This window comes from Cupressus sempervirens, chromosome 2 (genome assembly GCF_028749045.1).
Source record: "Cupressus sempervirens isolate cs-2001-9-10 chromosome 2, ASM2874904v1, whole genome shotgun sequence".
Classification (NCBI taxonomy): domain Eukaryota; kingdom Viridiplantae; phylum Streptophyta; class Pinopsida; order Cupressales; family Cupressaceae; genus Cupressus; species Cupressus sempervirens.
The window spans coordinates 22,692,790-22,717,854 of NC_143119.1; the positions used below are offsets into that span (position 1 = coordinate 22,692,790).

Sequence of the window (25,065 nt, forward strand, 5' to 3'; positions counted from 1 at the left end):
CCTCCTTTCCAATTACGACGTCTCTTCTTCTGCTACTAGAGACGTAGTATCCTCAAGGCGACTTCTTTCTCAGCTTTTTCTCCCTGTGCCTGCCTGGGATATATATTAGGAATTAGGGGCATGAATCGTTTTAATGTTTGTTTCCCTTTTTGGAATTTTCATGTTCTTCGCGCTCCCTTGTCCTCCTTTCTACAAATTGTTGTAGTACTTGTTGTCTCCTCCTTTCCCTTTGTGCCTCCGCTCTTTCCTCTTCCACTCGTAACAAATTTCGTGCTAACAAGCAAGGGATCTCTCCCAGGAGATCGTACACTACTGGTGGCACCAAAAGTTTTTCGTTTACCGTACCTTCAAAGACCGTTCTCTCACGAGCTTCCCTTTGTATGTACTAATCGATCACAACTTCCCAGGCCGTAACTAGATCACGTGTCAACTGATCTTCCTTGGTTATTTCCTCCTCTTCCCCGTCACTAATTGTTACTTGGATGAGCGGTACAAAGGGTCCCGCCGACCTCCAGGTTCGGACTTAGGCAACGGTGCCAAAAATGTAGATTGGAATATCACACACTTTCTCACAGATATATATAATAATCCAATTGATACCTATGAAGTGCAACTTAGAACATACCATTCATACCACAATACCAGTAGGCAAGGAAATGATTTCTTTATTAATACCAAAAACCAATGTGAGTACAATACGAATGTTCCTGACATTTATAGAAGGGTCGGTTAGTTGGAAACCAATCGACGCATTTCCTTACCCCCTAACTACCCAACCTGACTAGCTTTAACAAGTACTAACATAATAGTTACTTTATTCCGACTATAGTTGGTACATGTTTGACGAAGAAGGAAGTCAAGAAGTTGACAGTATGCCACCCAAGGCAAAGAGCAAGGGTGCCATAGTGGACTTGGTCAAGGAACTATTGGCCAAGGCCAACCAGGCAGAGACAGAGCAAGAAAAAGATCACAGAATGGGGAGATGAAAGTGATGAGGAAGATGAAGGCTTCGCAGGGGAGACAAAAGACAATAAGGAGGAAGTAGGACAATATGGAGCACATCCCTTGCTACAGTGGTAGACTAAATGGGGATGAATTGCTAGATTGGTTAGAAGCCATTAATAACCAATTTGACTACAAAGAGGTACAAGAGGAGAAAATAGTGAGTTATGCTAAGGCTAGGCTCAAGGGATCAGCACTAGTGTGGTGGAATATGATGCAAGATGACAAGATAGAAGTAGGGAAGAATGTAATGCCCCCGTTTTTGGCCAATCCGTGTAATTGATTGAGTTAGCTCATCATAGTGATCCTTGTGAGCTGACAGAGTGTTTTGGGTGTCTCAATTGATTACTTACTATTTTTAGTAAGTCTATTATGGGCAATTGCTATTTTTAGCAGCACAGGGGATGGATTGGCAGTTGGTCGTCACCTGCAGTTGATTAGGTTTAAATTACATGTGCTCTTATTTATTTATTCGTTGAGTTGTATTATTATAATAATGTTTATATTATTATTGATAATGACTTAAAGAGATATTTCTAAAAAGCAACTTGGAAAGTTTCTAGTGTTAAGTTCTTTTGGGAAACTTCCATGTTTTCTGAAGTGGAATTTTATGGAAACTTTTGCCAATGAAAAGCTTATAACTGAGAGTTCTTTTCATCGGGAAAAAGCACGCTTGATTATATATTTGAATTTGTGCCTTTGTGGCTTTTTCTTGGGTTCTAAACTGTATGCCTTTGCTGATGTATAAGGGTTTGGAAATTCTTTTTGCAATTTAGTTTTTGAGGTATAGCTAAGTTTACCCTACTTCTCTACTGTTCATCATTGTATCTAGAAGTGTTTTCATTCCACTGCTGAAGTATAGTGGATTTGATATTTTGTTGGATTTTCCTACTATGTTCATTGTGGCTTCGAAGATAGGTGTTTGAATGAATTTGACTGTATTGTCTGCATTTGGAAATCGATTTGATAATCGATTGGAGTTACTAGGACTGTCATTTATCATTTAGGCTGCGTCTGAGATTGCATCAGCTAGACAACAAGTTGAGTATTGGTTGCTGCCTGATTTGTGAGGTGACAAGGATAAATAACGCATAGGGGGCAATCTGCATTGTTACAGGACTTTCCTATACAACCTGCATTCTGCAACAAGCTGGGCGTCATTCCTTTACTGGCTGTGATCTGCATTGGGTGCCATTCTGTGATCAGTTTCAGAGGGCATATGTTAAGTTTCTAAGGCCTGTGTTTGTTGTTTTTTGGAGGCCAGGTGTCTAATTTGGAGTCCATGCAGCCTTGGCTGGGAGCTGTGATTTGTTAGGAATGTTGTTGGTGCTTATCTATAGGTGCTGAAAGGTGATGTGGTGACTGGAAGTGCAGCTTGACATTTGTAGGATGCCATCCAGGTTCTTTATGTTAGCATTATTTACTTTATGTAAATTCTGTTGAAGTATTGTCAAATTGTGTAAGAAATTAGAATTGAGGGAAATAAAGAAGTTGCTGATCTCTTGTGAATAATTCCTTTAGAATTGCATTTTTCTACTATCATTGTTTCAAAGTGCGAAACACAAGCAAAAGAAAAACATATTTATCTCGCAATCTCTTAGCAGAGGCAATTGAGCTGGTTCATTTCAGTGGTGTAAAGATTGCTTGCCAAGTGTTTGAAATAATGTCGAGCAATTAAATAGTAAAGAAATTGGACTCAAACAAGGCTATAACCAGACAGGTTTTTTACAAAGAAGATGATAGTAGCATGGGAGAGAATGAAGATTAGAATCAAGGCTCTATTTTTGCGCACTGATTATGAGATCCAGATGTATCAAAAGTTGCAGAATCTAAGGCAGAGAGACATGACAGTAAGTGCTTACACTAAAGAGTTTAATAGGTTGAGTCTCAGAGCTAGAAGACAAGAAGAAGAGGTGGAAAAGGTAGCAAGATACCTTAATGGCTTAAGGCAAGGCATCCAAGATGAGATCACTATGATGGCCCCTGATAGCATGCATAAATGCTTCCAAATGGCATTAAGAGCAGAGGATAAAGCTAGAAGGAGGAATGAGTCCTACCAAAGGGGAAGAGGCAATAACAATAGAGGATTTAGAGGTAGAGGCAACTTTGGAATGGGACAAGGTCTTAACAAAACTGATGAAGTTCAATCTGTTGATAACAGTGGTCATAACCAGTATATGGGATCCTTTCAGAGGGGAGGATACAGAGGAAGAGGACCTCCTAGGGGCAAGTCTTAATCACAGGGGAGGACTAATTTAGTCTTTACTAGCAGGTGCTATAACTACAACCAAGTAGGTCATACAATGGGTAGATGTCCTGAAAGGGCTACATCATCTTCCATGGGGGAAAGAAGAAATCAGTTAGTGCAGGAGGATGACACACAAAGTGTTACTTAGCCCATTTCCAAGGCAGGGCCAGTAGTGGATGGAGAGAACCTAATGCTAAGGAGAACCTTGTTGAAGGTGACAAGTGTTGTTGAACCTCCACAAAGGATGTAATGGACACCCTAGAATTGCCCAAAAACTGAACCAACTGCTGATAGAAATTTAGTTAAATAATTTACATCCAACTCTAAATTTCTTAGTTAAATGTTTAAACCCTTTTATGGCTCCGGAAATAAAATGTTTGTTTGTTTTTATGTCTTTGCATAGATTTGGAAACCACATACCATGAACAAGAAGGAATTTATAATAATATGCAAACTGAAGATTGAACTACTGTTGAAATATTTTTAATTTTTAACTAATAAAATCAAATACATAGCAGACTTTTCAACTCATTAATTACTCTAGCATTATAACATAATTTTTTAGTAATGACTTCCCATCTTGCTGCTACAATAATATGAATAGTGCCACACTATAGTGCTGCTATAGTAAAATCTGTTTTCAATCAGTCCAAGACCCTCATAAAATCATCCCTTCACAATCGCATAAGCATCGGACAAGAAGCAAGAATGATATGAGCAAGCACCCAATCTACTTGTAGCTGGAAATGCGCCCAATTTGCCTATTAATGAAGCTGATAGCAATGAATTCCAAAGGCCAAACCCAAAGGGAATGACGTCTAGAATGTCACAAGAGAGGATAGATGTCCTCTAATGCCAAGAACAGATCTACAACTCACACATCAATTTTCTTCTCATATTCCACCTGTCGAATGAAGCCACTAATGCTCCCTTTTATTCTTTCTCCAAGCGTCCATTCCACTCACATGTGCAATGTGGGATAAAAGATGTGTGATATAAAACTTTTTTAAATAATCACTTATGTCTCCCTTAGGCACCCCTTTTGATTTGCACACATCCCCATAAAATTTAATATTAAAGTCATAGTTTAATATTTTACAACTAAATTAATTGTTACTTTAATAATACTTTAGGCATAAAAATATATTAACTATCAGACTCTGAATAGCACAAGTGATAGCTTGTCAGAAAGCTCTTACTGCGGAGTATCAAATTCAATCACCAAAACTAGCCTCCCCTATGTCCTACTGACTTATTAAAAATAGTAAGTATGCCTGAAACTGAGTAAATCAACTCCGTTTTGGCCCAAATTGGAGATGACTAGGCCAAAACACTCTAAGATCCCTTTAGACACCTTGTTAGCCCTCAGGACCAAGTAGAATTAGGCTAATGGATACACACTTTCTCGACTGCTAAAGTGAGGACATTATAGTCCACCCTCTTTGAAATTGTTTGTCCTCAAGCAATCTCAGTCCAGCCTACTAAATAACTTGCTCACTTTCCCATGTAGCATCCTCCTCCGGTAGGTCTTTCCATCTGACCAAATACTCCTTCACTATCCTGGTTTTGAGTTTCCTCTCTCGGGTGTTCAGAATAGCCTCAGGTACTAGCACGAGCTTCCCCTCCTCATCCAAAGGGGGTAAATCTGTAGAAGGAAGTACACTCTGACCAATGGCTTTCTTAAGCCTCAACACATGAAATACATTGTGCACCCGATTGCCCTTTGGAAGCTCAAACTCATAGGTGACTTCTCCCACTCTACGAATCACCCTGTAGGGACCATAAAATCTAGGCTTCAGCTTCTCTGCTCCGCTCCTCTTGAGCAATGACTGCCTATATGGTTGTAGCCTCAAATACACCATTTTTCCTACTTCAAAATTGCGCTCTACCCTATGCTGATCAACATACAACTTCTACTGATTTTGAGCCTGTTGTATGTTCTCCTTGAGTGCTCTCAGGATATGCTGACTATCCTACAATAGCTCTTTGGCTTTGGGCAGTTGGTTGTTCTAGAAAACTAAATCTGTGAAGCTGGGTGCTTCATACCCATACAATGTCATAAATGGAGTCATCTTGATGGCCATGTAATATGTGGTATTGTAACAATACTCCCCCATGTATAACCACTGACCTATACTCTCTGTTGCATAGTCACATAGTTCCGCAAATAGCCTTCCACCCATTTATTTACTATTTCCGTCTGCCCATTTCTTAGAAGGTGGTAATTCTTACTAGGTGTAAGATCCGTACCGCACAGCCTAAACAACTCCTGCTAAAAGGCGCTCATGAACTTGCTATCCCTGTCACTAACAATAAATCTTGGTATCCCATGCAACCTAAAGACCTCTTTGAAGAATAAATCTGCAACTTGTGCTACTGTATAAGTAGAAGGAATAGCAAAGAAGTGAGTGAACTTTGTTAATCTGTCTAGCACCACATAAATACAATCTCTTCCCTGCACTTATGGTAAACCTGTGATGAAGTCCATATAAATACTTTCCCATTTCCTATTCGGAATGGGCAAGGGCTGTAATAAACATGCAGGAAATGTGTGCTCTCCCTTATTCTGTTGACAAACTGCACACTCCCTAAGATACTTCTGAACATCATCTTTGAGCCCTTTCCATGAGAACCGCTCTCAGATCTACTTATAGGTCTTGAAGACCCCTGGATGCCCAGTTGTAGGTGCATCATGAAACGCCCGCAGAATCTCCTCTCTAAACTATGATGTAGGGATCATAAACCTTGTCCTGAAATCTGATCAACCCATCCAACACCGCATACCTGTCATCCTGAATGGTGCTGTAACTATTCCAGAAGCCCAATCATCTCCTGCATACTCTATTACAATTTGATCTCTCCAATCTCCTAAAACCTCTGTCAGAGTACATAAGTGAGGTTTTTGAGATAAAGCCTCAACTACCACATTTTTCTTACCTTAGACAAACTCTATATCAAAGTCATAAGCCTGTAATTTAGTAACGCATTTCTGTTGCCGATCATTAAGATCATGCTGGCTCATGAAGTATTTAATATTATTGTGGTCAATTTTGATCACAAAACGCCCACCGACCAAATATGATAAGAATTTGGCCAATGCATGCATTATGACCAACATTTCCCTGTCGTAGATAGAATAGCTCCTCTTAACTCCTCGACGCTTCCTACTCTCCAATGCAATGAGGTGTCTCTCTTGTATCAATATTGCTCTTATCCCGTCTCCTTAAGCATTACATTGAAGCTCAAATGGCTTCGTGAAATCAGGTAGAGCTAGATCTGGACGAGATGACATCACTTGTTTGAAGTGTTCAAAACATCTCTGCACTGCCTCTGCCCATGTGAAGGCTCCTTTCTTGGTAAGATTTGTCAAAGGTGTGGCAATTTGTGAGAATCCCCTAAGGAACCTCTTGTAAAAACTGCATAAATCAAAGAACCTCTTAAGCTATGTGAGGTTTGTGGGAGTAGGCCAATCGACAATAGCTCTAATCTTTTTAGGATAAACCCAAACACCATCGACACTAGTGATATGCCCAAGGTAAAGGAGCTCAGTCATGCCAAACTTGCATTTTGATTCCTTGGCATAAAATGACTCTTTATCTAGAATAGATAACACCTCCTCCAAATGATGCAAGTGTTCCTCCGAGGTCTTATTGAAGACCAAGATGTCATCAAAGAAGACCGAGACGAATCTCCCCCTCTGAACACTTGGTTCATACAACTTTGAAATGTGACAAGTGCATTGGTTAGCCCAAATAGCATAACCATAAACTTGAAGTGACTATAGTGACATCGGAAGGCTGTCTACTTGATGTCCTTTGCTCTCATCTTGATCTTGTGGTATCTAGATTGTAAATCGATTTTGGTGAAGAAGCGTGCACCATGCAACTCATCAATCAACTCATCAATCCTAGGAATGGGATACCTGTTTTTAATTGTTTTTTAATTTAATGCCCTATAATCGATGCACATAAGCATTGTTCCATCCTTTTTCTTCACTAGAACTACTACTGAAGAAAAAGGGCTTTTGCTAGACCTAATGTGCCCCATCTCTAATAGCTCGTTAATTGCCTTCTCTATCTCATCCTTGTGTTTCTTAGGATGACGATAGGGGGTAATCATGACCGATTTAGCCCCCTCCTCGAGCTCAATAACATGCTCTATTCCCTTGTCAGGAGGAACCCCGTGTGGAATATTGCCAAATACTTTAACATGTTTATCAAGTATCTCCTGGATATCTGCTGGATGACTCTTTATTTGTGGCTCCTGTGGGGCAGGCATGATGAAACACTCTGTTGCCCACTCTATGTCATTATGCCGAAAAAGTCTTTTCATTCTGCTTAGGGAGACTACTTTGCAACTCCCATCCAAAAGTCCTCTGAGTACAATAGTTCTTCCCTCATGCTGGAATCTCATCTCTAATTTTTGAGTGTGAACTCAACTAGCGAGGCCATCCATGTCATGCTAAGGATGACATCATAGTCTCCCATGTCTACTACACCATCCACCAACTCATAGCCATCTCCAAAATTGATGTGAAGATTATATATCTTCCGAGTGCATAATAATTTGTCACCATTAGCTACCATGATTCTAAACCCAACATGCTCCTCAGTCTGTAAACCTCTCGTAGCTACTAACCGTGCATCTATGAAGTTATGTGTAGCCCCAATGTCAATGAGAGAGATCACTTTCTACCCCTGGATAGTACCCTTGACCCTAAATGTGATTTCCTTTTAAGCCTTTGTTAATTGTGCCAACGACCTATCATCCTTAGGAATGATGTTCTCCTCTAGAGTGCTACTCTCATCCGAATCAGAGTGTTGATCCTCCTCCTCTGATTGTGACTCCTCTGCTGAAAAATACTCCATTTGATTTGCCTTAGCCTTGAGAGGGCCCTTATGAGATACGTCCCAAGGCTCTCTACAATGAAAACACAACTTCATCCTCAACTCATTCAGGGTGTCATTATCCAACTTCCTATTATTCCCTTTAGGTTGTGCATCTTGGTAAAAAAGTTTTTTGTCCTTATCTTTATTCTTCTTCGTATGTAAATCCCTAGGCTGAAATCTTCTTTTAAAAGAAGGTGGTGCTAAGTCACGAGCCTTCTTAGTGGCCTCCTAAAATGTAACCGACTCATGCCCCTTGAGCCAACCTCTCAAGGGATCTGAGACTCCATCCATAAATAGAAATTTTAATGTCCTCTCTGAAATATCTATAACTAATACAAGTAATCTCTGAAATTCATTGATGTATGTCTTAACTGATCCCCACTGCTTGAGCTAAGCCAAATCTTTAAACTATAACTCAGGATATGAGTCTCTTAGTGAACTCCTGGTAAGATGTGATTTGATTATACCCCAAGGTTACCATGCCATGGTGCCACCACTCATGTGCTGGGCCATCCAAATGAATAGCCACATACTTGATAGCCTCCTTCTCAAGCATCGGATTCAGCTCATGTAATCATCTTCCTTGAGGCATCATAATAAGGGAAAGAAAGTTTCCCAACTTTCTTTCTTAGCTCAAAGTTTTGATTTCTCCCTCCTCTAGTCATGTATCTCATCCTCAAGTCCATATAATCTTTGAGGGAAATATCCACCTGAAACTCTGGTCCACTAGCCTCCCAATCCCTCCTGAACTGATCTTGTAACTCAGTAATCTACGATTTGTTTACTGGTTGGACTGGATCTCTAGGTGGGAAGGTGGGTAGAAGAGGTCTTGAGCTCGTTATTCAAGCTGGGCATGCAACATGTCTAAAGTTATCAGCCTCATTCCCATTGTTGCCATGTCCATTATTATTACCATTAATGTTATTCTCAGGACCATTGTTGTTGCCTCGGCCTCTATTATTATCATTGCTCCCATTTCACCTCGATTAATATTGACGCCCATCTATCTAGCCATAAGCTACAACATCATATCCATTCGCCTATTCTGCTCCTGTTGCATACGTTACCCCTCCTCTAACGTACCCAGTAACCATCTGAACATTACCTTCTCCTGATCTGGACCGACATTCCTGCCTCCGCCTAGTCTTGTATTCTTGTCATCTCGATCACCCATATTGCTATCTTGTTCAAAGAATATCTCCTCTGTGTCTGTATGACTGGGTTCTATATGGATGAACTAGATTGCTCGCTCTGTGATTTTGAATCTTTGTTGTCTTGCTCTGGCATGGCAGAAGTTAATGGCCTCTGTCGCATGCTCAAACATACATTCTAAATGTGTTTTATTTCGACTTTAGTGTTTTGACATTTCGTCAAACATTTTTCCCTTTATCCGGCTATTCCAAATTCCTTGTAAGGCTTCCATAGGACGGTAGGACTTAGAGCTCTGAGACCACTGTAATGGACATCCTAGAATTGCCCCAAAACTGAACCAACTACTAATAGGAATTTAGTCAAATAATTTGCATCCAACTCTTAAATTCTCCGCTAAATGTTTGAACCCTTTTATGGCTCCAGAAATAAAATATTTGTTTGTTTTTGTCTTTGCATAGATTTGAAAACCACTATCATGAACAAGAAGGAATTTATAATAATATGCAAACTGAACTGCTGAAATAATGTTAATTTTCAACTAATAAAATCAAACACATAGCAGAATTTTCAACTCACTAATTACTCCAACATTATAACATAATTTTCTAGTAATGACTTCCCATTTTGTTGCTATAGTAATATGAATAGTGTCGCACTATAATGCTGCTATAGTAAAATCTGCCTTCAATTAGTCCAAGACCCTCATAAAATCATCACTTCACAATGACATAAGCATCGGACAAGAAGCGAGAATGATATGAGCAAACACCCAATCTGCCTGTAGCTAGAAATGCGCCCAATCTGCCTGTTAATGAAGCTTGATAGCAATGAATTCCTAATGCCAAACCCCAAGGGAATGATGTCTAAATAGTGTCGCACTATAATGCTGCTATAGTAAAATCTGCCTTCAATTAGTCCAAGACCCTCATAAAATCATCACTTCACAATGACATAAGCATCGGACAAGAAGCGAGAATGATATGAGCAAACACCCAATCTGCCTGTAGCTAGAAATGCGCCCAATCTGCCTGTTAATGAAGCTTGATAGCAATGAATTCCTAATGCCAAACCCCAAGGGAATGATGTCTAGAATGTTACAAGAGAGGATAGATGTCCTCTAATGCCAAGAACAGATCTGCAAGTCACACGTCAATTTTCTTCTCATATTCCACCTATCGAATGAAGCCATTAACGCTCCCTTTTATTCTTTCTCCAAGGGTCTATTCCACTCACATGAGCAATGTGGGATAAAAGATGTGCGATATAAAACATATTAAAATAATCACTTATGTCTCCCTTAGGCGCCCCTTTTGATTTGCACACATCCCCATAAAATTTAATATTAAAGTAACACTTTAATATTTTACAACTAAATTAATTGTTACTTTAATAATACTTTAGGCATAACAATATATTAGCTATCATACTCTAAATAGCACGAGTGATAGCTCGTCAGAAAGCTCTCGCCGCGGAGTATCAAATTCAATCACCAAAACTAGCCTCCCCTGTGTCCTATCGATTTACTAAAAATAGTAAGTATGCTTGAAATTGAGTAAATGAACTCCGTTTTGGCCCAAACTGGAGATGACTAGGCCAAAATACTCTAAAATCCCTTTGAACCCTTCATTAGCCCTTAGGACCATGTAGAACTAGGCTAACAGACACACACTTGGTCGACTGCTTATGTGGGGACATTACAAAGGAAGAATTTGTTCAAGACAACTGGTAGGTCTCATGGGAAGATCTGCAAGGTGATAGTGGACTTTGGTTCCACTGAGAATATTGTGTCTACAGAGATGGTGGATAAACTGAAGTTAAGGAGGATACCTCACACCACTCCCTATAAGGTTTTATGGTTGAATAAGGGGCAACAAATAATGGTGGATGAACAAAGTATGGTTGAATTTGAGATTGGTGAGTATAAGGACAAGGTCCTATGTGACATAATTCCCATGGATGCATGCCACCTACTCTTAGAACGTCCATGGAAATATGATGTCAAAGCTATTCATGATGGTGAATAGAATACCTATTTGATCACCAAACAAGGCAAAAAATACCAAATGGATCCATTGTAAGAACCTAGTGAAGAGAAGCATGTGGGAAGCAATGTGATGTTATTGAGCGGGAAAGAGTTTCTCAAGGCTATGAAGAAGGAGAAGGGGGTTTGTTGTGCAGTGATAGTGAAACCAAAGGAGGGGACTAAGGAGAAAGCCAATATGCCACCAGAGGTACAAGCTTTGTTGGAAAGGTACCATGACATAGTGGATAATGGTTTGCTAAGTGCATTGCCACCAATGAGGGATGCGAGTCATCAGATTGACCTTATACCTGGAGAAAATTTTCCAAACAAAGCAGCCTATAAGATGACACAAAGTCAAAATGCAGAGATAGCAAGGCAGATTCAAGATTTATTGGATAAAGGCTTGATAAGGAAGAGTTTAAGCCCATGTGTTGTTCCTACAGTACTTGCACCTAAAAAGGATGAGAAATGGAGGATGCGTATGGACTCCAGGGCTATAAACAAAATCATAATCAGATATAGGTTCCCAATGCCTTGAATAGAAGATTTAATGGACAATTTAGGAGGTTCTTGTTATTTTTCCAAGGTGGATTTGAAATCAGGATATCATCAAATAAGAGTAAGTCCTGGTGATCAGTGGAAAAAAGCCTTCAAGACAAATGAAGGGTTGTATGAGTGGCTTGTTATGCCCTTTGGCTTAACAAATGCACCTAGCACCTTTATAAGGCTCATGAATGAAGTGCTAGCAGATTTCATTGGTAAGTTTGTAATTGTTTACCTTGATGACATCTTGATATTTAGCAGGTCCAAGGAGGAGCACATGAAGCATTTGGAGATGGTCTTGAGGAGGCAATATCAAGAGAAGCTGATAATCAATCAAGAAAAGTGCGAGTTATGAAAACTGAATTAGTTTATCTTGGTTTTGTGGTTGCTAATGGATGCATAAAGATGGACCTTGATAAAGTTAAGTCAATCTTGGAATGGCCTACACCTAGGTCCATAGGGGATGTTAGGAGTTTCCATGATTTGGCCTCCTATTATAGGAAATTTGTAAGGAACTTCAGTCATGTATGTGCCCCTATCCTCAACACCAGAAAAGGTGGGATCAAATGTCAATTTGGATGGACAGTAGCAGCAGACTAAGGATTTGAAATGTTGAAGAAAAGAATTGCAGAGCTACCTACTCTTAGGTTTCCTAATTTCAACCAACTGTTTGTGGTGGAGTGTGATGCTAGTAAGTTGGCCATTGGAGCAATCTTAAGCCAAGAGGGACACCCTGTGACTTTCTTCTCGGAGAAGTTGAATGAGGCTAAGCAAAGGTATTCCACCTATGACTTGGAGTTATATGCTACGGTACAAGCTCTTAAAAAATGGAGACATTACCTCTTACCTAGAGAATTTGTGGTCTACATTGACAATCATGCTCTAAGTTTCTTGAATGGGCAAGAAAAACTGAATCTAGGCACTTAAAGTGGGTAGAATCTTTGCAAGCTTAAAAAGCATAAGAAAGGAGTTAGTAACAAGGTAGCAGATGCTTTTAGCAGAAGAGTCTTAACCATACAAGAGATACAACTACAAAGCATAGGAATGGATGACTTGAAGGATCTCTACAAAGAAGACAAAGATTTCAGAGAAGCCTATGAGGCATGTGTTCAATTTCAATAGGGATTCAAGGATTCAAGGTAGATTTCAGTGAGTTTGTGCTGCAGGAAGGTTTACTGTTTAAGGGACACCTATGTGCATACCCCAATGCTCAATGAGGGAGAATATTGTGAAGGAGATAACTTTGGAGTGGATAGAACTCTAGAACAAGTAAATAGGCATTACTATTTGTTGTGCGGTTCTCACACCATTGCCCTAAAACTTTGGGGACCCCCTTTTTTTTAACCACTGAAAACTTTAAGTCTTTGACACCTTCAGGCTAGTGGGGAGAGGTTTAGTTTATTTTCACCCGGTTCCAATTTGACTTTCCAGAACAACCAATTTCATCCTTAGGCCAGACAAAATTCTAAGAGACAACATTTGGCAGGAGAAAATTGTAAATTTGTACTTAGACATTTTCTTTTGAAAATTTGGATATAACTGTGTAAATTTGAATAATTTTCAAAAGGGAAATTTTGGTAGACTTGAGTTTTGGAAAATCTTAAATTTTTCTTCGGTGAACAAATTAATTTTGTGGAGATGAAGTCAAATTGCAAAATCGATTTTAGACTCTAGAGGTAATTTTATTTTTGTCAAAAATTTTTAATGGCATAGCAAAATCGATTTGGATATAAATTGCAAAAATTGGCTTTAATGGGTTAAAATTGCCTTGAAAACTTTTTAGCCTTTAATGAAATTGGTAATTTAATATTGAAAAATGGCTTTTGGATTAGCCAAAATCCAATTTCAATGACGTATTAATTATTAAATTCTCATTAAATGAAAATATTTAACACCCCCAAGGCATTATTTAATTTCTTTTTGAAATTCAAAACTAATTGGCAATTTAAAAAAAGCAATTTTCATTTTGGCAAAGTTAATATTTAGCTAAATATTTAATTGTGGGCCATAGTTTTACATTAATTATTGTTTTTCTTTTTCCCAGGGTCCAAGTCGGCCAGCTTGGAGGGAGTAGGAAAGTTGGGTCTAAGAGGAGGCCTCTCTCCCTTTTCTTCCTCACTTCTGACTTTTCCTCCTCAAGGTGTTGGCAATTTTAGCATGAGCAGTCCTCTCTCCATTTTGGCCGAATTTAGACTTGGAGCAGCTCTTCCCTTCCTAGGTGATTTCTTTTGGGAGGCAGATTTTTGCATTTTTGGGCAATTTTGCTTGCAATCAACCATTTTCAGACCTTGGCAATTTCTCTCAGAGGCAGATTTTTGCAATATTTGGTGATTTTTCTCCTTCTCTTAGGGCTGCGATTTATGCCCTAGGTGAATTTGGAGGGCAAATTGGAGACTTTCCATGCTTGGGCAGATTTGTTTGAAGGCAGGACTTTCTACTCTTGGCAAATTTTGAGGGCAGACCTGATTTTTGTGCCATAGGCGATCTATGATGGAGGTCTGATTTCCTCCATTTGGGGACTGTATTTTTCACATCAGACTTAGGCGACTTTATTTGAGAGGAGATACATGAGGAAAGTCTGATATTTGTGGACAAATGGTGGACAGTGTCAAGTGTTTAAATTTCTGATTTGCAAGAGGATTTGAAATTCTCAAGGTCTGATACTAAATTTCAAAAGAGTCAAGATCCAGCTATTGGTAGAGGTGACTTTTAATCATTTAGAGTTGAAAGAGGTCCTTAAGCTGACTTCCTTTTTTCGTTCTAGTTTAAGGATTGCCTCCCTTGGTTCTGCTTGTCTAATTGTCCACCACTTTACCATCCTGTAATAGGGCGAGGAGATGGAGGATGTTAGTACAAGCAAGAATCCTAAGGGGACAAACACTAAGAAAGACAAAGAGGATATGATGTCCAAAACACCTTTCCTCTCGAAAATGAAGTGAATAACCAATACCAATGTCGGTATGATACAGGTAAAGGACAGACTAAAGGAAGGACAATTCCCCTTGGCAAAGAAGATACAGAAGGCGGTTGCACATCACAGCCTAGGTGTCGACACTTCTATTACAACCATAATGAGCGACATCAGAGTAGCACTTGATTTTGAGGATATCAGAGAAGAGAACATCAATGAAGCAAAGCTTGGATCGAGATTGGATGAGCTAGGAAAGGTTACTATCAAGAAGAGACATTTGAACACCCTTTCCTCCCTAGATGCTTTCATTGGATTTGAAAAGGAATATGAGAAAGATCATGAGAAGACACTACAAGCAGCAAGCAACATGGTGAAATCAGGTGAACTCAAGACGAAGCACACACCTTGCCCTCCTATTGAGGAAGTCAACGAAAGGCTAGCTAGGTTCATTGCCTTAGCTAAAAGAACAAAAGAAAAGGGAGGAGTCACATTAGAAGATCATTTAATGTAAGCCCAAGTGGCAATTTCTCTTTCTTCTAGACTAGGACAAGTGTCTATTTCAGATTGGCCATCATTTTGGTGCCTTCTCATTGGTTTTCACTTTTAAACTTTTTTCATTAGTCCATTGACGAGGTGGTGTCTTCTCATTGATTGATGGGGTGGCAACCCTAATTAGGGTTTCTAGGATTCAATCTGGATCATCAGTTTTTCCTTTGATCTCTACCGTCGGTTTTAATTTTGGCATCTATAAAAGGCCATTTGCTTTCATTTGTAAGGGTGGGAGAAAATTGTTGCGTAAGATAATGCCAAAATCGCTTTCTTTCTCATTGTTGCGACTTGCATGATGATTAGGAGCCTTTGGTATTATTGCATGGTTTCTACTTCCAAATAGTTAGAGTAACATTTGTGAGGGAGTTATGTTGGAGGATTGTTGCCAAGATACTATCAAAATTGTTCTCTATTCATTGTTGTGACTTGCATGGTTGATATACATGATCATTTTGGTGTATTGCATGGTTCTTCTCATCTCTCAAATTAAAGTAGGATTTCATTTAATGTTGTTAGAGTAGAAGTAGATGGCTAATTGTATGGTGATGTTAGTGAATGTTTGATAGGGATCAATACTAGACCACTAGCATCCTAGCAGCTTGTTGGGAAGCCTTGTGTGGCAAACTAGTTTATTTTTCCTTTGAATCATTGTATCTGTGAAGATGGGGCCGCTGGTTAGCTTTCATTAGATTCGATCCCCATCCATTTGCTAACCTTTCATAGGAGTAGGAGTAGAATAGTGAGTAGTTGAAGGAGTAGGAGTAGAATAGCGAGTAGTTGGGTAGTCGAATTTCACTCTAAGAAAGTTAGGAAGGTAGAAGTCATTAGAACCATTATTGCCTCCTCTTCGCACAATCAACATTATTTGGCGCTACATCCTCCACCATCACTGTCACCATCAACATCACCTGGCACTCATACAAAATCATCACCATCTCACCAAAAACCCAAGTCATCCTCGAATGAATAGCATAAGGCCGCCTACGTGATTACCAGCAAATCACATCGATAAAACTGAGTGAGCATCCACAAGTGTAAGGAACATTGGAGTTATTGTCATATCCCATGAACAATAACTTTTCAAGAGAGGAATTGTATGTTTGATACTCTGTATCAGATATTCAATTACTAATATGTTGTGTAGTGATACAAAACTCTCATCAACACTATTGGCCTAAGATGCAGTCTGATATACGAAAGTTTGTCGAATGATGCCAAATCTGTCAGAGGGAAAAAGGACAAAGCAACAATAGTGGATTGTATCAACCACTTGCCATACCCCAAAGGCCTTGGGAGTACCTTAGTATGGATTTTGTATTGGGGTTGCCAAAGACAGCAAGGGGTAATGACAATGTCTTTGTGGTAGTGGACCATTTCAGCAAAATGGCACACTTATTCCATGTAAGAAAACCAATGATGCTTCTCAAATTGCAAGGCTATACTTTAGGGACATTGTGAGGATTCATGGATTGCCATTGAATATAGTAAGTGATAGGGATAGCAAGTTTGTAGGTCACTTTTGGAGGACTTTATGGAAAAAACTTGGCACAAACTTGTCTTTTTCTTCAGCCTACCACCCACAATTAGATGGTCAAATAGAGGTGGCGAATAGGTCACTTGGAAATTTGCTAAGATGCCTCACAAAGAAACATGGACAGTCATGGGATCATGTCATAGGGCAAGCTGAGTTTGCCTATAATGACTTCATCTATAGGAGCACTGGCAAAAAGCCCTTTTTAAATAGTAGATGGGGCTCATCCTAGAGGGATCATAGAGCTAAGGGATCTCAGCTTATCAAACAAAAGGAATACACAAGGGGAGTCATTTGTAGAACAAATGAAGGAGCTTCGTGATCAAGTCACCAAGACTTTACAAAAGCAAGTGGAGAAGTATAAGTCGAAAGCTGATCAAACAAGAAGGGATTTGCAGTTAAAGGTAGGGGATCTAGTACTTTCTTATCTCAAGAAGGAGAGACTACCCAAGGGTCAACCAACTAAGCTACTCATGAAGAAGATAGGTCCATTGAGGATTTTGCTTAAGTATGGCAAAAATGCCTATGAGGTGGAGTTACCTCCTGATTTGGGAATCTCTCCAATTTTCAATGTTTGTGATCTGTATCCCTACAAGGGACCACCCTTAGACTCAGGTCAATCTACTCTTGGAGCTTTGGAGGATGATGATTGGGTGAAAGACTTAGCTACTCCAACACCTATGAAGTTGGACAGTATAATGGATTCCAAAGTCCTCAGGAAGACTATGAAGGGTAACTACAAGGAGTACCTCATCAAGTGGCAAGGACTACCTGAAGTTGAAGCTAATTGGATGACAGAGGCAGACATTTTGAAACATGAGGTCACCATTGAAGACCTCCTAACTCAAGGGACTTGAGTTCTTTGTCCCAGGGGAGTATGGTGCAAGGCACCTCTCCTTTTGATGCTTTTGTGTGTTTTAGGGTTGGTTTCGATGTAGTGTGCATGTTTGAATAAAATCCAATAGGTTGAATGTAATGTTGGTCAACTCCATGTTTGTAAGAGCCTATAGTGCTCACCAGGGGAAAAATTGCTATTTTGGGTCAAAATAGTGGAAAGTTGCTATTTTAGTGTAACTTGGGTTTGAGGAGTGTTTTAGGACCCTACATACCCTATCTGGGGTCAAGGTGGTCAAACTCACCCATTGAGTTGCCAAAATAAGACAAAATGCTCATACTGTAAACAGTTGCTAGCAATTTTGAAAAGTTGCACAAGAAACTTTGACAACTTTTGCAAGAATGGAGCAAGATATAGTTGGAGCAATTATAACCACCCATGCTTGGGATATAAGCATGGATTCGATGTTTGGAGAAGGCAAATGGAATTTTGGATTGCAATTGTTATTTTTGATACTCTTGTATGGATGTCTGTGGCAGCATTTTGCTAGAACGTTTTCTTCTTGTTGTATGGCTTGTATGGATTGATAGAGGAGATTGGAGTTCATGAGGATTTAGTGTTTTCTAATACCTTTCATTTGTAGTAGATAGTTGTGTTTGAAGTTCTAGGTGTACAAAGTTAGGCCATTTTGAAGGTCACTGGTATGCAGTCACCTTGACAGTGTTGTATTCGTAGACATTGCTCTAACCCAAGAACCCATGGGTGGAATTGATTGAAACCATGGGGGAAGTAGGGTTAGGGTTTGTATATATTGTTTTTGTTTGCATTTTTTTTTTTGCAATGAGTTCCTTGGTTCAAATGGCAAGCCCTATGGCTGACTGTTGAATATAGGTGAGCTAGGACAGGGATAACAGTGCTTTGGAATGTGCACCCATAACTTTGTGCAAAGGACTAAAGGACATTTCTAGGTGCCCTAGGTGTTCCTCTAATAGGTCTTAGAGGTGGAAGAAACTAAAACAAAGGTAGTTTCACAATTGTTCACGCTCACTGGTCCAGAGGCCTAATTAATGCTTAAAACTAGGGCCTAGTAGAAACTAGGGTTATGGGTGCAACTAGAAGCTAAGATTTTGGATTTTGAAAGTACTCACATGCACCTTGAAGATTTTCAAGGATGTGTGAGATCATTTGGAGGTTTTGGGAGTTAAAGCTCAAAACAATGAAACTAGGCCTAATTGGGGCTAGGCAACTAGTTCTCCTAGTGAATTTGAGATCAATTGGACTGGTGAAGGGTCCAAAAGTTTGGGTAAGGGTTCAAAGTGACCCTAGATGGATTAAGAAGACTAATAAGTGTCCAAAGCAATGTGTCGAAAGATCCTAGGCAGAGGTTTAGAATCCTAGGAGGGGAAACTAGCGAAGAAGGGTAGGGTTTTGGGGAACTAGTTGGACTAGTTCAACTTTGCGACCTTGGAATCTTCTCAAGATCAACTATACCTTGGAGGAGAAGTTGATACCAAGGATCTTGGAGATCCTAATTAGGAGAAGACCCTAACAAGGCTAACCATTGGATGGTTAGAGTAAACAAAGGAGCATTTGGAGTGAAGAAAACCTAGGATACCAAAGTCCTTTGCATCGTAGTGGTATTGGAGCCAGCTTTTGTGTTGGTGTAGATTGGAATATCACACACTTTCTCACTGATATACAGAATAATCCAATTGATACATATGAAGTGCAACTTAGAACATACCATTCATACCACAATACCAGTGGACAAGGAAATGATTTCTTTATTAATACCAAAAATGAATGTGAGTACAATACCAATGTTCCCAACATTTATAGAAGGGTCAGTTAGTTGGAAACCAACCGACGCATTTCCTTACCACCTAACTACCCAACCCAACTAGCTTTAACAAGTACTAACATAATAGTTACTTTATTTCGACTACATCTATCCCCCCAAAAAAAGAAGTTGTCTTCCAGACGATTGTAGAACATGAAACCAACAAAAACAACTTTGACTTCAAGAGGAAGGATGGGAGGACATCCTTGTGCTCGTAGTTCCCCTCAACCATTGCAGATCTCGCTTAGCTGTCTTCTGCATTGTCCAAACGCCCTGCAACGCCCGTAGCGTGTCCATCTTTTTAGCTTCTGTCGTGGCGACCTTGCTCTCCAATTCAGTTTTTTCTTTGTTCCAGGCTTTTTGCATAGCAACTTTCTCCGCTGCCCACTGCTGTTGAAGACTCTTTCTTTCGAGCCCCCAAAATTTAGCTAGGTTTTTCTCCTTTTGAAGTTTCAAAAAGGTTCCCCGAAAGGCAACCTCCATTGCTGCCAGCACCTCTAGGAGAGGCGATTGTTCCTATCCCATGGAAATGATATAGCTGCCCATCCATATGATAGTCATGTTCTCCTCTGAATAGCCACCTTGTTCTAGTAGTCCCCAATCTGTGTGGTTGTTAGTCTGCATAAAGGCGGCCAACATTTCTACTGCGATGATGATGGTCTCTAGATTCTGAGCCTTGGCCTGGTCCACAATCTTCCAAGTAGACTGCTCCATGGCATGAAGATCAGCGAGGAACAGTTCGGCCTTGACTGCAAAAGAGGTTGTGTCTGGTGGTTCCCTACGCTCACTTGGTATCTCAGCCTGCTCCTCAACAACTGTCTCTATGGGTGAAGACACCATGCCTTCCTCTTCGAGTAACTTGTTCGCTTCCTCTAGGATGATAACTTCATTTAGTGCACATTATATTTCGGAAAAAGAATATCCATTTCGCTTTCACTGTTAGAGAGAAAGGAATCCTATTGCTCAATAACTTGCTACCATGAATCGTAGGTAAGTATTTTAAGGAGAAGTAAGAAACAAGTTTAATGTGCACACAAGTCTAGGATAGTCATTGGCTCTCATCAGTTTTTGCCACTTGTTTAAGTATTTTTGTATTCATTAGGGCCATAATAATTCACGACAGGCCACAATTGATGGTAGCCTGCATGCCTCTATGAGCCACAAGCTATGGACAATTTATATCGCTGTATTTTGAATCATTAGTCTGTTAAAAATGGTTTCTTCTAATCTACTTCTCTTCTTTCTAAAGCCTCCAAAGGTTAAAAAACATACAAGGCATGTCAATATCTTAAGAATAAAATTATCAAGGAATGAAAGAAAGAAATTATATTAATGTCCATGGGTGATCAAAAGTAGGTCAATGGGAGTTGAGAGCACATCAATATACAATAGAAAATTTTACACTGAGAAAATTCTAGAGAGGCCCAAAAAGGAGGAACAAATATAAAGATACAGTACAGCTGTGGACCAGAACTATACATGGTCAATAAAATAAACCAACACAAATAGCTCTCATAAAATATCTTTGTCCAGGCTTAAATGGAGGAGTCATTGGTATCATCATCCAGATTTGATCCTATGAAAGGATTTGATGAATCTCATTTGAGAGTGTCTTAAGGTCAGGAGGGCTGATTTGGTGGATTCTAAGAGGAAACTCCCAAAGAAATGGAGATGCTTGTAATATGTGTCTATCCGTGTGATTAGGAGGGTGGCTGGAGAAGTGTAAATCTATCGACACAAATGGAAAGAACCTGAACCAAATTGCTGGGGGGAATGTGCTGGGACATTTGAATAGATGTGAGAGATAATTGTAATAAAACTAGTATTGGGGACTAGTTGTATGCTCACAAATGTTCATATTCACAAAACATAACGTTCAATCTGCTCCCATCCCTTGCCAGTTCTGAAATTCAAACTCAAAACAATTAAGAACAAGTCAACAAACATGAACTAGTCTCAAACTTCTTAAAATCACACACTGAAATTTTCGTGGCGAAAAAGAGTGCAAATATGAATGATGGAATTGCAATATGGAAAATCATATGCTCAGAAGGCAAAGGTGTAAAGCCTTCACTTTTATTTCCCTAGTATGACAGTTGAAGGCAATATTCAAATGGGAGATGGTATAGTTCATAACAATGAGACAAAATTCATTATCCCCCATAAATATGACCACTAATGTAAGTGGGACCAAAAACAACAATGATGTATAGCCATGCAAACAAAAAACAAATATCACCCACACCCAGGCTGCATCTGAAGTTAAATTTTCTACTCTACATTTATGCAGTAGTCAATAGGCATTGTAATAATGGTCATAAAATGTTAGTCCTGTATCTGTTGCTGATCTGAGGGTAGTAGTGGCCCTCTTAGCCCTACTTATGGTCTCATAATGGATTCGTACAATTGCCTTACAGGCTGGTCACTGTGATTTATCATTTATACCTTTTCTATGTACTTTTTAATTGTGATTCTTCTTTCTCTTGAATTGTGTGTAGTTACAGTTATTTCAGTTATGAGATGGAAAACAATGGCTGTACCTTTCTGACAGGAAATTTGAAGTTTTGTAGATACCTTTGTGAGGATAAACCCCATGGTTCAGCAGGTGCTTTGCTTAAATTCCGTGACCTTTTAATGGAGGACAGTCCAGTAAGCTTCCTTTTTGCTTCAGGAAAATTGCATTTTATTAATCACATTAATATGCAAACTGTTTGCTTAATGGCAACAATCCTAGTTTTCCATGTATTAAAGGTTGACAAGTTTTGGAACTTTAAAGCCAATAACTTCCCTAATCCAGTGAGGACCTAACTTTTACAAGTACAATGGCACTTAATCTTTTTCTCTGTTATGGGGGACATTTTAATTCTGCCCAAGTTCTGTCCATGCACCAGTATCATCACAGTGACACCTTTAGAAAATATCCAATTTTACTTCTGTTTATTGAATTCTTTACTTTTAAACACTCCTTTTGATGTTAGGTTATTGTCTACTAAAAACATGTTGGTTGTATTGGTTTCCAGAAAGAGATTTTTGTGATGCACTGTGATATTTGCTGCAGTTTTCCTCTGGGAGAAATGCAGGGTAAGCAATTAATTCTATGTGATTTTTATAAATTGCTATATTTTCTTCTTGGCATTTCTAAAGCCACTGCTTTGTTTTTTGACATATATGGGAGCAGTATATCAATAAAACTGTTTTATGTTAGTTGTATTTGCTCTATATCAACAGCATCTTGATTACCTGTTTATTATATTTATTATGTTAGTTGTATTTGCTCTATATCAACTGTGTCTTGATGACCCGTTTATTATATTTATCTAAATATTATCACTTTTTGGCTTCTTGACAGTGGCACATCGTACATATGGAGGTATTGGAACAATTCTTGTCAAAAAGGTCAGGCGTTTTTGTTTCTTCTCCCCAGTCAGATTCTTTCTCACTACCATTACAATGGAATCTGTGCTCAGGAAACTGAAACTTCTCTACATTATTTTAACAGTCAATAAAAACTACATCGAGTGTGTTATCTCATCTGCATAAATAAGTTATTATTTCTTTGGGATAAAAGAATGCTGTTCTCCACAATAAGTATCTTAATTTTAACTAATTTTATCTGTCTATATTGTTTGAATTGTGTAACGAGAATGTATAGCAAATTAATCCTAGTACTAATTAGGCTTGAAACATTTCAATTTCAGGTTTCAAATGAAGCTACAGGGGAGTTTGGTGAATTAGTCGCAGACACAGAGACCAAGGAATTACTACATTTTGCAGAAAAGCCAGAAACTCATGTATTGCTGAATACACCTTTCCTGGGGTTTTTTATATTAGAGCAGTGATGTAGCTATTTACAGTTTAGATTGTCAGTTGACCACTACTGTATGTGTCTTATGTCTAATATTGCATAAAAGTGCAAAATATTACAGCTTCAATATATGCATAGAATTTTTTATGGCCTATATGTTTTGGAATTGTACATGCTCACTGCATCGTCTAGCTTTCAAATTATTATCTTTCTTAGGTTATATGTATTGGAAGTGTACATTTTAATTCTTCCCAAGTGCACAAAGCTTGAATGTTTCAATTCAATTCTTTCTGCTCCAAATTGAGTAGATATGAATCCTATTGTCATTGTGTAGTTACATTGTTATAGAATATGTTAAAGTTTTATGATAGAAAATGATAGGGAGTGAGAAGGTAATATATGGCAAATGATATACTTTTGAAATTTTGATATTTTTATCTGTACAGGTCAGTGATTACATCAACTGCGGAGTTTATATTTTCACTCCGGATATATTTCTTACAATGCAGAATCTGACACCTTCTAAACAACGAGGTTGGTTTTTTTAACTTGACATTTTAAACTGATCTTTACTAGTCAGGAGACTGTGTTTTGCATTCCTCTCATGCACAGTGAAATTAGTTTAAGAAAAAATTCTTGTCGGTAATAATAATAAACACTTTAATACAACCGCTGTTCATGTCTTTTATCATTGTTTAAATTCTTCATTGCTCCCTTTCCTATTGCAATCTCTGTCTATTATATCTTTAGTTACAAGTTGTTTTCTTTAACATAAATACTGACTGATATCACATGTTAATTGCTGTCTTTTATTTTAGATTAACTAGTTAGTTTAAATCTTTAATTTAAACTTCAAAATCTCCATTTATATCTTTGTACATAATGTGCTTGTTAAACGTGTAGCTTATTTTGACATTGATTTCTTGTCCACATTTGACATCAATGACAATTTTCCCAACAAAAAATTCATAGACAACTGAAATAGGAATATATCAACCAATATACAGAGACAGCTTGTATAGGGTACAGGAAACTGTTTATCTTCAGAAGTTGCTGAGTGTGAGTGCATGGTACTTGGTGATGTGAGAACCACCTGCACTTCTTCCATTACTGTTTCAATGCCACCCTGCTGTGCCTCCCTCTGATAGCAGATGGGAGTTACATTCCATTGATCCAAAGGGACAGTGTGCTTAAGATTTTGAACGTTCATTTTGCTCTTTGATCCCTTGGAGTCCATCTAATGCTGTTTGTGTTGGACAGCTTGGTCCGATATAGTATGCTCTGACATCATTAGCTTAAATCTATGAGATTCTTTCTTTTTAAGGCAGCTGCTGATGGCCATTTGGTTGTCTTTGAGTCCCTGAACATTGTTAATCATAAGATTAATCAACTTCTGTTGGTAAGTTTGTTCCGTACATTCAGATTCCAGTTTAATGGTCAGTCAATGGTGAGTGTCACTGTTTAGCCAAAGCACTATGGACTGAAGGCCCATTTAATTGGGAGTATGTGGGTCCAACCAAATTACCGATCCTAGATTTGATACAGGTTCGGATTTGTGTATGTTCAACAAAAAATATTTTTGCTTGGTTTTGGGTTTGGCATATATGTATTATCAAATTATAAATTTATATATACATCATAGATTCATACATGTTCATTTATCATTGGTTCAAAGCTTCAAACATCTAATAATAAAACGTTAGAAGTGTGATACCCATATATCATATTCATAATTTT

At 38.7% G+C, this 25,065-nt stretch overlaps 1 protein-coding gene across 4 annotated transcripts in view; it reads left to right on the forward strand.

Annotated features, from left to right (window-relative positions):
- Positions 1–25,065, forward strand: part of LOC149570887 (uncharacterized) — a 95,426-nt gene that overhangs the window by 18,837 nt on the left and 51,524 nt on the right. For all 4 annotated transcript variants that reach the window (XM_089812448.1, XM_089812449.1, XM_089812451.1 and 1 more), the window contains exons 5-9: positions 22,094–22,172; positions 22,544–22,604; positions 22,873–22,919; positions 23,222–23,314; positions 23,775–23,862. In XM_089812448.1, coding sequence (XP_089668574.1) covers positions 22,094–22,172; positions 22,544–22,604; positions 22,873–22,919; positions 23,222–23,314; positions 23,775–23,862 — 368 coding nt within the window. The remainder of the gene's footprint in view (positions 1–22,093; positions 22,173–22,543; positions 22,605–22,872; positions 22,920–23,221; positions 23,315–23,774; positions 23,863–25,065) is intronic.